The following is a 14,219-nucleotide window of genomic DNA, read 5'->3' as shown; positions in this document are numbered from 1 at the left end:
GTAACACCAGCGACGTAGGATGTAAGGAAAATTGAAATAATTGAGTGAGTGACGTTTGACATTTTCTTTAACACACTTCACACTTCAATTTCATTTTATTTCAACTGCTGATAGTAAGAAAGCACTGGGAGGACTGCGCTCTGCTTGCTTCGTTGAAATCAAAAATTATAATAATGTTAATAATAAAGTGAAAGGGAAACGAGGCATTTCCTTCCATCTGAAGACACGGACACGTACTTTTCTTTCGGTCAACTTTTTCCAACTTTTCCCAACTAATATTCTCCTTTTTTCTTTTTTTTTTTTTGCATGCCCGTCTCTTTTTTTTTCATATTCATTTTAACGAAAATATAAAAAGAAGCGAAAATGGTCACATTATGTGTCTTCAATAAGCCTTTTAACTTTGAGTAGGTTTTTGATGCGTTTCTTCACTTTGCTCTGCTCCCCCTCACGCTAAATACGCATACACATAAACAGGATAACTGTCTTCACTCTCATGTCTCGGAACAATTGTTATTTGGTAAAATTTGGCATTATTCTTAGCACTTAAGTTTCCTTTCAACCGGCACACGCACAAATACATCTGCGAAGCATAAATAAAATAAAACATAAGACAAGAAAAGTTATATTCTACGTCTCCCGTACGTCCTGTTCACTTTTTTCAACCACAACTTCATTGCATTGAAAGAGAAAGCGTTGAGATTGCTAATGAAAAGCCGAACAAAATGCGGCATTAGCTCATCTGCACATTTATTATGAGTCAATCATTATTGATCTAAAGCACGCTGTGATTATATATAAAATTGCGAAGATGGCGAATCAACATATTTAAGGGAAATTTAAGTTGAAGTAAAAAATTCAATTTTTGAATCCTAATGTACAAAAAATGGAAAGGAAGTGATCTTCATTGCACAATAAATCAAAACATTGTAAGCAGACAATAGTCGACTAATAAGAGCATTACATACTTTCACTTAACATTTATTTATTTTCGTAATAAAATAACTTTACCGCAGATTCTGCATTAAAGAGAGGTCCAAAACGTTCACTGACATGCTCCAGATTTAGCAAAATTAATTCTCTTGGCGTAGACCTTATTGTTCTTCAGATGTTTTCGATATCAAATAGTAAAAATTAGGCTTGTAGCTCCCAGGAAAAGTCTCTATATGGCGCGGCATCCAAAAATTAAATCTATGTGGCTCAGATTTAGCACAGTTACCTTTGATGATAAATAATAAATTTAAACCAATTTTTATGATAAAATACTGGGCTTACTCTTCGCAGGAGCCGTTACATGAAAGGGGACTCGAAAAATTAGCTCATCCATTACCATACCGGTACTCCTTGATTTCGATTGTCCAGAGCTTTTGAAAATTGCAAAATTTTCTCATACACCAACTTTTCCAATATATCAGGAGTTATACGAATCCAAACCATTTTCGGTAAGGTTCATGTTTGGGATAAAACATGTTATGGTACAAAACTATCAAAATATTTGGAAAATTGCAACCTCTGGATTTAATACAAAAATACATGGACACGCTGGTGAAAACGTCCGTCACAGCTCAAGACTTTTGCCGTAATTATATGTCACAACTGGATTAGATTTTATGTATGTATACTTGAACAGTCTAAAGAAAGTAAAATAACTGGTCCTTTAAAGTGACCATTGGTAGTAAACGAGTTAAATGGCTTCTGGGAGTTATTCCGACTGTTAGATACGCTCGCACCGATTAAAAATACCTTGTGTACCTTGCGTGGCATAGATTTCAAGCAAAACCTAACTTTTTTATTTGTCTGATTCCTGCCCACACACTTTTTTACGTTGAAATTACAAATCGCAATTTTCGAGATATTTCGATGAAACTCTCTTTACAGGCATGTTTGGGCACAACAGGAAATACTAGTGATAAGATCGGATTGTTTTCACGCCTATTCGTTATGTAACGCTCTGTTTAAAGAAAAAAAAATTCTTATAAGGAAACAAGCAAGGACATTGTGCTCGAGTAAGGTCGACCATTGGACACTCCACACCACTTTATCTGATGCCATCATACACCTAATAAAGAAAAACACAGGACAACTAATAGAGGACAAGATTATCATCCGAAAAGCGCTTAGTCTATTAAACACCAAGTTTTCTACTTACAGAAATATAGCGGCAACGGTCAGTGCGAATTTGTGTTACGTATGAAATTAGGCAGTATAGTACTATAAGTAGACAACAATTTCATTTTTCTTCGTATAAGTGTTCAGTCCTTATGTAATTTTCAAATTTTCAATTTCTTCCTTTTAAAGAGAGAAAGACCGCGACTTTAAACACACGGGCTGTGCTGAAATCGTTTGATAGATGAAAGTACAATTTACGTTGTGTAAGAAAAATGTAGTTAGCTGGTAACATCGTATGTGTCTGGCAAGCAAACTTCTGATACCTAAAGATTCAACATATTTCAGATCGTCTCTTAGTTTCAAAGACAGATCCACTTGACCTCTCATGCTAAAGCAAAACATACAGCATCTTTTTCATATTACATGTAGTATATACGAAGTAAACTAGAGGAAACGTGCTCGAAGATGGCTGATGGAGATAAAAATATTTAAAGGCGCATATCATTAATTAAATAATTAAATAATATCTTGTCACGATGGACAATTGAAGTTGTAATGTTATTATCGACGGCGAAACGCCAAGGTAGATTATTCATGAAATCTCGCTTAATGGCGAATTCCCAAAACATCGCGTGACCAAATTTTGTAAATTTAATTTACTTAACAAGGTCATTTTCAAAGGCCACCAATTTGTCGACGTGTGCCACCTTAGGTATAGTTCGGTCTTCCGGATCTTTCTCGATCAGATAGACTCTGTCAATTATCGTGTTAACAACTTTATACGGGCCTTATGCGCTAGATAGCAATTTTGTTGATAATCTATCACCACACGACGGATTGTACGGTTGCACTAGATTTCCTTCAACAAAGTTAGCTTTCCCATCATTTCTGGCTATCAACTTCTCACTCGCGATTGGATTTCTGCTTCTATTTCGTTTTTCTGCTGTTCTTTTATAGTTTCTTTAGACTTGTTTCTTGGGAGCATCAACAATTTTCAGGTGTGTGAACCGTTTTTACCGCCATAGGAATCCGTCTTTGCAGATAACGCTTTCACACTGAATTCAACAGGCTTTTGCTATGGTATTTTTCTGTTCGATTTGTTCCCTGATTGCAAATTTACATTTTTTACCAATTATTATTACCTTGAGATCGTTGTCGGCCAACAGCTTTCGCTAACTTTAACATTTTAACATTTTGTTTAGCTTTTTATTCCTCAGGCATGTGTCCCTCGCAATCTCTTCTGGATTCTATAGTCCTCAAGGACTTCTCTTCATGGTTTTGCCTACTGCCACCACCATCCACTAATTTATTCGATTTATTTTCAATTTTCTCATGTTTAATTACTGTTGTGAAGCATTGAAAAATATATTTTTTTTTATCGCATGGACTTGAGTGTTCGTTATATGAGAGTAGGTTCAAAAATTGACTCAGCTGGTCCAAAGTTTTAATATTAATTTAGAATGCCGTACTATTCTACTACTTAGCTACTTTTGTTGAGAAATTTTGAAAATTGCAACTTTTTTCCATATAACGATTTTTCAGAATAAGGCGTTATATGGGGAGTGGTCGGAACAATTTCCATTAGCGTTCGTTTTGGATTAAAATACATCGCTGTGCCAAATTTTATCAAAATATCTCAAAAATTGCGATTTATAGCTTGAACACAACATTAACATGGACAGTCATTGGACGAACGGACGGACAGACAGGCTTAGATCAACTCGGAGTATGATTCTGAATCGATTGGCACAATGAAAGGTGGGTCCGCATTACATAAATATACGGTATACCACAAGTAGTGTAAGGTATAGACGCGGAGATTATTTATCAATTTCAAAAAATGTACATAACTTTTCACAGTTATATGGAAACTCCGTCATCAACTGCAGTTTCCTTTGGCTTGTTGTTTTGTGCTGTTTGTTACTTTGTGTTTAAATAGAAAAGATTTTGTTTTAAGAAAAAAACATTTTGAAAATATTTCCCGTCAACTTGAAATGTGTCAGAATAAGTTAATCGCGTAATAATTCCTTGTTTCCATGAGGTAATTAACCATTAATTTTGTTAATGTAAGTGCACGTACAAGGCAGTAAAAGCAACATTGACAACTCGCAGCAAAGAACAAACAACACATAACAAAATACTTACACGACCATGTGCAAGTGAAATGTTAAATGCGTAAATATGTAAAAAAAAAAAAAGAAAATGTATATATATGTATATATATGAAGGTGTTTATGAAAAAATAATACAAATATATATGTTTGATGGCTAATATTACGAAAAAGGGAAAACCTTTTTTAAAGAAGTTTTTGCGTAAAGTAATTGAATGTGAAAAGCTCAAGTGGAAAACTGACAGTGTTTTATTCTAACCAGTAACGAAAATAGTGAAGAACATGCCCCGCTGTTCGTCTGTTTTCGCATTTTTTCGTTTGTCTTCTACTCGCACACTCGCACTGCTGCTCCCACATCCGACAATCTCAAACAACGCTAATCTATTTGATGTGATGGCAGTAAATATACTGAATACCAGCAGACGCTTTATAATAGAGTCGATCGATATTGACGTAAAGCGCTTAAAAATAAATGTATTTCCCTTATTAGAAGCGTTTTCTGAAGTGTTTTTCCTCACGGATATGTTTACTTAAAATGTCATAAAGCGTTTTAAAAGTTGTTGTTGTTGTTGTAATTGCATTTATTTATTTCAATTTCAATTTATATTTCCAAAGATCGATGTCTTTACCGAGCCAACATGAAAATGAATATAAAATTTTTCGTTTAGAAAATGTTCTCAATGAACTTAAAGGTGTTTCTAGAGAGCGCACGACTCGATTCATTTAACTTAAAGATACTTTTTTAGATTTAAGAGTGAAAAATTATGAATTTTCTGTCAGCATTCAAGTGCAGCTGCTCTTTATTCAATGCGTACTTTGTTCCTGACGATTAAATAACGATTTTTTTTTTAATCATAATTTTCAGTACATATCGGAAAAGTTATCGGTGTTTTATAATATATATGAATTAAAGTTTGCCTTCAAACCTATCTGTCATCTAATGCAATAATAAGTAAACGCCCTGACCTTATATTCATAAGCAATTCACTTTACACAACGATATCAATTACTCGATACTCGATTCAAGAGTGAAAAGATGCGCTGATATATGCAATTTTTTTATGTAGGGCGACCGTCGCAAGCAGCCAACGTATTCGTTCTGTGGAAACGCTCGCAACATCCAGAAAGAAATATCAGAAACTTTATAAACTATATATATTGTTTTGATTGGAGTCAAATTCTAAAACCGATTTAGTCATGTTTATACGCTCGTCTGTCACCTCGTCCTCTCCTACGCAAATATGAACATGACGTCTTCATATTTGGCAAAAATATGGAAAACTTTCGTACGCAGATTGTTATTGAAAATGGAATTAATATTGTCAAGGCACACGCCTAAAAGCACAGTGTAAGCTGAGAATACCTCTGTTCTTGAAAACAAAAAAATTGAGTCTTATGTTCATTATTGCGAAACTTCAAGAAATGTAGCGAGAAAAATATCCGCCTACTCTATGGCTATACAAAAAAAGGGAGAAAAGTCGGTCACGCCTATCCAGTACTATAGAGTAAACTCATTCTTCTTTTCTTGCTTTTTTTTGTAAGGTTTTTCGATTTATTTATTTATTTTTTTTAATTAAGGGTAAGTGGATAGATAAGGTTCGGCCGCATTCGAATATAATTTGCTTACTTGTTTTCCATTATTCTTATTATTTTTTAATATCAATTACTGAAATACTTTATTGTGCAATATTGAATTTCAACATTTATGGGCAGAACCAGAGACAACTAAATGACGAGATTGTTCAACATTTTGTTTAAAACTCAAACTAGACGACTATAGTGGACTTTTTGTGTCTCTGTTGTCAACAACAGCAGTAACGCTATTAACTAACAACAATTTCATTGCTTTGCTTTTTTCACTCTCATTACGAATATGGCTATAGATCGTCTTAATAATTTCTTAGCATGACGTCGTACTCTATTAAACGTTTACAAAGCAAAAACATATACAATTGCCATAGTTTTATGTGAATATGCGCTATGGCTTACTTGCAAGCGTAATATGACGTCATATTATATTCATAATGAGAATGCAATGAAGAAGAAAGCAGTCAAATTGCATTACTACTGTTATTGATAATAGAAAGACGAAAAGTCCGTAATAATCTCCTAGTTTGAAGGAAATGTTGGCCGCTCTTGCCATTTAGTTATCTCTGGGCGGGACGAGCCGAATATATGAGTATCATATCAATTCATTACGGACCGTGTATTCAACGCAGATAACCGAGTTAATACTTACTATTTAAAACTTTGTACTTTGGGTATAATTGGCAAATAATCAGAAAAATTTTCGCGTATGCAAGCATACATATATATATATATATATATATATATATATATATAAAAAAGTAAAGAAATTATATTCGGTCGCGACTAAATCTTTTATACCCTTCACTGTTATCCTAAAGAACTAAATTATCATGGTCTATAATATGCAGTGGGCGCGGCTCTTTTCAAAATAAATGTTTTTATCACGTAGGCGTGTGAGCATTGTAGGTGGGTCCTTGAAAGAAGTTTTAATCACTTCCAAGTTATTTTGCAAATTTTCAGACAACATCTTCGCTAACGGGAGGATACTACACAGTTGGGTAAGCGGACTGATGGACAGACGGACATATTTAGATGCGTTCCAATTTTAAAACTGGCCAACCATTTACATACTTTATGAGGTTTTTGCAGCTTGTGGCTGCGCATTTTAAAGGTATTGAAAAAAATATTACATTTTGATACACTATTACCTAATATTGAGTAGATGTGATCACTTTTTTTCCATTTATGGACAGGTAATTCTTGCAGATTTATCTGATACAATTCATGAGTGATTATCAAAAAAACTTATTTTTTATTCTTTTTAAGAAACGGAGGTCTTCTCACTTTACGTAGTACTGTAGACGTGTCCGTCCACTAATCATTACAAGCCTGCGTGCAAAAACTCTAACAAGATCATCCTTCGGTGAAGGATATAATAAAGACATGAAACGTTTTTTTTAACGTACACTTTTTTACATAAGAAGCACTTAGAAGGCATAGAAGTTTTTTAAAATCAAATTTGACGCGCAACAGGTTCCATAACACCTGGGACTTTGTTTTTTGCATGGTCCATTTAGACCATTAAAAATGGCAATCCTTCTCATCATAATAATTATTAAATGCTTAGGTGATCATTTAAACCAATTATAAGAAGGAGAAAAATATCATAAGGTAATATTAGGTCGCAGAAAATGAATTTGGCAATCGTTACTATGCCAAAAGATCAATTTTCAATGTGGCATTACAAACGTTCATTTAAGTTCCATTCAAAAAACAAATTTATTTCAAAGCAAATCAAGTTGTAAAGACGAGAGCGGTTGACTTAAAGGTGTGTGAAAAGTATTTTTGTTAAATATTTGGCAGGACAATAGAACGTTGATACCGTTTGCTGGTTATAACGTAGCCCAGCAGATAAGAAGCGCAACTGTCAAGTTGACAGATCCTAGTTCAGTTCTCATTGTTGGTTCACCGTACGCTTCAATTATGATTGGCGTGCAAACGGGCCATCGATCAACGATATGGCGTTTACAGCTCACCTTACGTTTACTCCTAGAATTTATTCTTTTGGGTGTGAACAAATTTGTGATAATAATAGTGAAAATAATAATAAAAAAACTTGAATACAATTGTTCAAAGTAATCAAAAATCACGATCAAAGTATCAAAACTAAATGAAAAAGAAAAACTAAGAAAACTATATAAAACTATATTCGACTATGGCCGAATCTTGCCTCATTTGTCAAAAAGGGAAAACTTAAAAAAAAAAGGAAAAAGAGAAAGACATAATTTCGGTACTCTATATGCCAAATTGGGTGGACCAGCCGAGATACCAAACAAATGGAGAAATTTTTATCGTTGCATGTGTTATAACTTAATTTTTCTTTTGCTTTTGAAAACAAAGCTGTTCTCGGCTTATGCTGTGCTGTAGACTTATTCTTTGCTCATTTTAGGCCATTTTCACTAATAACCAGCGTGCAAGGGAGAGGATTGTCTATCGCATTAAGACATTAAGAATATACGGGCCCTATAGGGTCTCCAATCTGCCCTCACTCCTTCGCTGGAGGGTATAAAAGTACTTCGTATAATTCCTAAATGAATTTATTTTTTCTACTTTTTTGTATTAACGGCTCAATTATTTTTATTGGAATTTGAACGCCATCTACTGGTAATGCATTTAATAAAAGCTTTAAGCGATAAAAGCTTAAATAAAACTTAACGGGAAAGAGACTACTCTCTCAGTTTCTCTTACTATCAAATGAATTTTTTAAAAATGGTTTAATTTAAAATTTTTTAAATTTGTAACAATGAAAAGGCAATCTTTTAATATGGAAAGCAAATTTCTTTCCTTCAATGTATCAGAAAATTCTCTCTATTAAGTCCGCATTCTTTAATATTAAAAAAAAAAAAAAAAGTTATGTTTAATCGTTGATTTAAAAACACTTTCTATCCGAATGCCGAAGGGTTTTGTTTATCCAACTATTTCCCAAAACAGAGCATCATGCCTTAATGCATATGTTTTTGTAACGGTACAATGTTTTTTCAAACACGATTTCTGTGCTCTAATTGAAAGCATAAAAGTTTTTTGGCCCTGCTTTCTATCCGTTTTCCATACTTTTCTAATACTTATGTATATTATTTTCTCATCTTTTTGTATTTCTTCTTTGTATTTTTTGAAATTGTTGTTAATGATTATCATAGTTGCAAAGAAATTATCCGAAAACACACTTACCTGTTTTTGTAGAGTGTCTGCTAATTCTTCCATATATTCTTTGCGCTCGAAACGTTCAAATTTAAAACTGTTCGAACGATATAACTCATTGTCCTCGCGACGGCGATTCCGACACAAACGTCGAGTGATAATATTCCCACCGCTGCCGCTGCTACTGGCCATTAAAATAGCGGTACAACAACGAGGGAAAGAAGGAAGAGAATAAATTTATTTAAGTTTAAGATGTTTTAAAACAAGTATTAAATAAAAAGCTAAATATTTTCACATATATCACATATATATATATATATATATATATATATATATATATATATATACAGGTCCGACGCCAATTATAGTAATTGAAGATTCATTGAAAGCATCAAGATCCGAGCGGAGAATTCCGAATTAAATTCTGTCATAATTTTAATTAAAATCAAACAAACTTAACTTCTTTTAATATGAATGGTAGAAATATTCTTTTTCTCCCCAATTATATTCCATTTCGTATTATAGAAAATTTGCATACAGAGGGTGGAAATGTTTGCCAGTTTGTTGAATGTTTTGTTTGAATTCTTTTCCTATTCAAATTTCAGTTGAAAAGCAGGTGTGTATAGAGGCGAACGCGTGCGAGTTTGTGTGCGTATTGAGTGTTAAAGCCTGCACCATAAAAATTCTCACGTTTTTTTTTACTTATGTCCTTATAAAACTATACATTTATATATGTGTATCTGTCTACAGTGGGTCTGTGTATGTATGTCCGTGCTTAATAAGTGTACTCGTACATATTTATATACACATACACATATCTAGTAAGGGATCATATATACGTGCATTATTCATAAAAAGAGAATAGAAAGTTGTTGCTTAACCTCATTTTTCGGTGTGAAGCTTCATTAATGCTTTACATTGCTATATAGCTTGCTTTTTATTTCTGTTTTCTGCTTTATTCCACCTACAAACCCTATTTTTATTCCTTAATTTATGTTTTCTATGGTTGTTGGGTAAATAAACCACATGTGGGTAACTTCATAACATTAATGAAACAATTTCTTCTACGATTACATTGCAATCAACAGTTTATGAAATTCAAATATAAAAAAAAAAAGACGAAGAAGAATAAAAACACAAATTAAGCGCGTTAAAAAATTTTTCAAAACTCAAGATCCCCTTTACACGTGATTGTCAAATTGCTGTTGTCCCGTTAGCCGGGAGCCCCTTGAACTAATCAAATTTTCACTTTATGAAGCTTTTGAGAGGCGAACACATCGCTTCATTGTACGATTTTTACTATGAATTTATCTCAATACTTTATATATATATATATATATATATGTATTTTCTTTCTCAAATACGCGTTCATTCATTTATAATAGGTCTTGTAAATCGACATTTTCTACGCCGATGGCAATAGTTTAAATACGAATCTTTTGAATGCATACTTACAGGCGTAAGTTTTGCTTTTCAATTTTACTCTATGGCTGGTCACAATCTAAGAACATTGCCAGCTAAATTTCGACTTTTTCAACTTTTTATACCGATATTTTAATCCCTAGACTTTCAACGACCGTCTTAAGGAACGGACGTTACAGGCCAATTTAATTACTTTACTCCTTGATTTATTGGCATTGATCAATAAATCGCATCTGTGTTAATTCATAGCATTAGTGAAGAATACAAACATTTTGAGTTGAAATTGAATTGAGTTAAATCGAAATAGAAATGAAATAATGTAATAAATTGCAAGTTGTTGTCGAGCCATCCATATTGTTTATATATGTATATCCCGTCGGTAGTAGTGTAAATGTCTTTAATATGTATTTCAAGCCTATGATTTATTTTATGATTTATTTTCGACTTGTCCATATCCCGAATACTAAAGACCACGTACATACTTTACATGTAGGTGTAAGTGATTGCGGATGTACAAATGAGTGAATTGGTGATGTTTATTTAAAAGTGAGAAAAATGTCAAAACATAAGCTTAGGAATCGGAACAAAAGGATAAACAACTTTTCCACATCTCACCCCAGTTAACTAGCCATAGGAATTCTATCATGAAAGAGAAATATTCCGAAACAGATGAAATCTAAAAGTTGTTACCACACACGTTATCGTAGATAACAAACACCAGAAGCTAGCAAACAAATAAACATTCAAGCAAAGTGAAAAGATATACGGGATACTAACAGTCCGGTGCAAGAGTGCAAGAAAAAACCTTCACAGCATTTTTATGCTTTAGTGGTCAACAACACGCAGAAGGGATACGAAAGCAATAAAAGAGAGGATAGAAAAAACTATGTGGCAGACTTTTGCAACACTTAACTATTAAATGAATGAAACCCGGTTGTGGTTACTTTTGTGTGCGATTTGCACGACCAGGTATAAAGAAAAAAGCAAGTGGAAGGAAAAATTAGAACCAAAAATATGACACAAAATAAAGGGCTCTTCAGTTTTGCAGCTACAAGCTTATAAAAAATTTTAATTTGGAGCGAACACAACGATAAACAATATCAACGTTAAAGGCCTTAAGAATATATATATATATAAGTATATATATAAATAAATACAAGCAAGAGCTGCTTCCCGCCAGCAAGCTTTTATTTAACAAGCGAATCGCATTCAATACCTCATCGCTATGCATATGTATTAAAGCGAAGGATGGCTGACAACAAGAGAATGCTGACAACAATATGTAATAGACACTTTTGATAAACAAGGTAGTCAGAGAGGCGAGATGAAATTTTTATAAGTTAAGAGGAAAAAAGTAAAAGTTAAAAATAAATATAAAAATACAAATGGAAATGAAAACGAAAAGCCTAAGGCTTCAGCCAATTTGTGTGTTTTTGTTTAGTTTTCCTCCCTCAATCCGTTCCGTCTAACCATCTCTTTCTTGTACGCAACCTTTTCCCAACTTTCATATCAAATGAAAACAACAAAAACTTACCCGCATGGCTTGCAATGAGTCATCTGTAAATCCCAGTTCAAGTGAAAGTTAAACATACGCAACTTGGCGACAGCGCGCTGACGTAAAGAAATATCGGGTGCCGTTGCAGTCGTGGCACTCGCTGCCATAGACGGTACTGTCGCATTTGCACTAGTCGCTGTTGTTGCCTGATTGTTATTGCCCACTGTAGGGTTACTGCTTAAAACTTCACGTCCACTATTGGGATTAGGATACATCATAACCGTGCCACAAGGCGCCGAATTCGCCATCATCATGTGTGAGTTACGCGACGAACGATGATGATAACGATGATGACTATTCGTTAAAACTTCTGCCGATTCTTTTATCGTGTAAAAACCGCCAGAAGAACTGTGGAAATCGAGAAGCGATTTATTTATGCTACTTTGCTATGCTATATATATTTTTGCACTTAAAGCTACTTTCAATAACTTACTTATATGCTATTGTATTTAGTAGACAACAGCACGAGTATGATCACACATGCATAAATAATGATCATGTAATGTGCATGTATTCATACCCATTTATCTACGATTATTTGAAATATAGTTAAAGGCGCTCTTAGAATAACATTCTGCTGGGCCAAGGAATGATTGCAGGGCTTTCCTGGCATTGTTCATTTAATAATATCCGACAATTGTTCACATGTGCGAAATTGTGTGCAATCGTGATTTGAAATGAACGGGAGCGAAAGCTCAGTTCCTATTAAGACAACAGATACAATATTTAAAATAAATCAATTTTTTCTATTTTTGTCTAATTTTCCGGTGTGTACGGGAAGTTTGATTCGTTTTCTATTTTTTGTTTCTTGTTTCCTTGTTTATTTATTGTTTTTATTTCGGTTGCGGTTTTTGTAACCAATTAATCGTAAATTTTAATATCTATGCGAATACTCCCTAAAGCAAACTAAACGAGAAATCGATTGAAACAAATGAAATATCTGACCATGTGTAAATATGTATGCAAAATGTTACCATGATCTTCTCTTTGTTTATTGCCATAAAACACAATATGATAACGAATGCTTTCATTTGAATGCTTTCCATTTAACCTTAAACCCTTCGACATAGCTATTAGAGTAAGTTAGTATCCTTAACAACGTAAACAGAGAGAAATTTGTTATGCAGTCTGGATACTTTAGGGACACGCAATAAGTGGCTTTGAACAAGAATCCATTAAGCATATTATAAGTCAATAATAAATTAATTTGATGAAAGTTTGTTTTCACGATTGCCGTTCAATTCATTGAAATTTCTTTCAGATTAGTGCGCTTTATTTATTGCTCGCTAAACGTAATTAACCGTTGAGATAATGCTTCATCAACAATGTTAAAAAGTACTTACGACATGTTGTCTCCTCCACCGCCCACACAACTCATACCAGTACGTCGTGGTCGTGATTTACGACGTCGACGTCGACGACGTTCAGCCGAAGCGGAACGTGGTTGCAGCACATGCTGACTTAGGGACTTGCGAAATTGTGTCGTTGATGCTCCGGCCGCAGTAATGCCGCCTGCTGCCATTCCCTCATTGTTATCAAAGCCGGCTACCATTACTGAACTTGCGATAGTTGAACCGCTATTCATTATCTTAAGCGGTGGCATTTGCCCACTGGTCGCCAAACGGCGGCCAGTCGCTGAACTGGAACCAGCCACCGCAAGTACTATCTGAGGATCACCAAAACCACCAGCCGAACTCACTGTATCAGTGGGATTGCTCTGGTTCTTGGTAGAACGACTGCCACCAAAGCTAACTTTACGCCACATACGCTCCATTTTGCTTATTCGCGTTATTTGTGACCTTAATCAGGGAAGTGTTGGGCAATTTATAACTAACTACGACTTTTAGTTAACTTTTCGTAAAATACATCTTGGAAGCTTAGTTGTTTTCGTCAAGGAACTATCGTGGGGCATATATACAATTACACGGGAAACTTTCGCTAAACTTTTCTCTTAAAAAGACTTGTTTAACTCTGAGATAAGTAATATAATACCGACATAACAAACAAGTATAAGGGTTTTCGTTTGATAGCATAAGACGGATTAGTTAAAGATTAAACTGCGATGATAATGGTGGTGGTGTCTCTCCTATAACGACGATATTGTGAACATTTGGGTTGTTTGTATGTGATTGCTTTTATTATAGTATTGTAGTCGTTGGTAGTTTCATTTTTCTAAATAATAAAATTCAGTGACTATGGCTTACACATCGTTCGAGTTCACATGTGCATACTTAGCAGCGTGTGCATATGTATATATATATATATACATATACATACATATATATATATATATATAT

The 14,219-nt window shown here is 34.0% G+C and overlaps 1 protein-coding gene across 1 annotated transcript in view; it reads right to left on the bottom strand.

Annotated features, from left to right (window-relative positions):
* LOC119644603 overlaps positions 1-14,094 on the bottom strand; it is an 83,093-nt gene extending 68,999 nt beyond the window's left edge. Inside the window, exons 1-3 of the mRNA XM_038044220.1 lie at positions 13,266-14,094; positions 11,902-12,270; positions 8,976-9,126 (exon numbers count right to left, since the gene is read on the bottom strand). Of these exons, the coding sequence (XP_037900148.1) occupies positions 8,976-9,126; positions 11,902-12,270; positions 13,266-13,696 (951 nt within the window). The 5' untranslated portion in view covers positions 13,697-14,094. The remainder of the gene's footprint in view (positions 1-8,975; positions 9,127-11,901; positions 12,271-13,265) is intronic.
* Positions 14,095-14,219: the final 125 nt, after the last annotated feature.

Source organism: Glossina fuscipes, unplaced genomic scaffold (genome assembly GCF_014805625.2).
Source record: "Glossina fuscipes isolate IAEA_lab_2018 unplaced genomic scaffold, Yale_Gfus_2 0, whole genome shotgun sequence".
In the NCBI taxonomy this organism is placed as follows: domain Eukaryota; kingdom Metazoa; phylum Arthropoda; class Insecta; order Diptera; family Glossinidae; genus Glossina; species Glossina fuscipes.
This window is presented reverse-complemented; position numbering and strand designations above follow the sequence as displayed.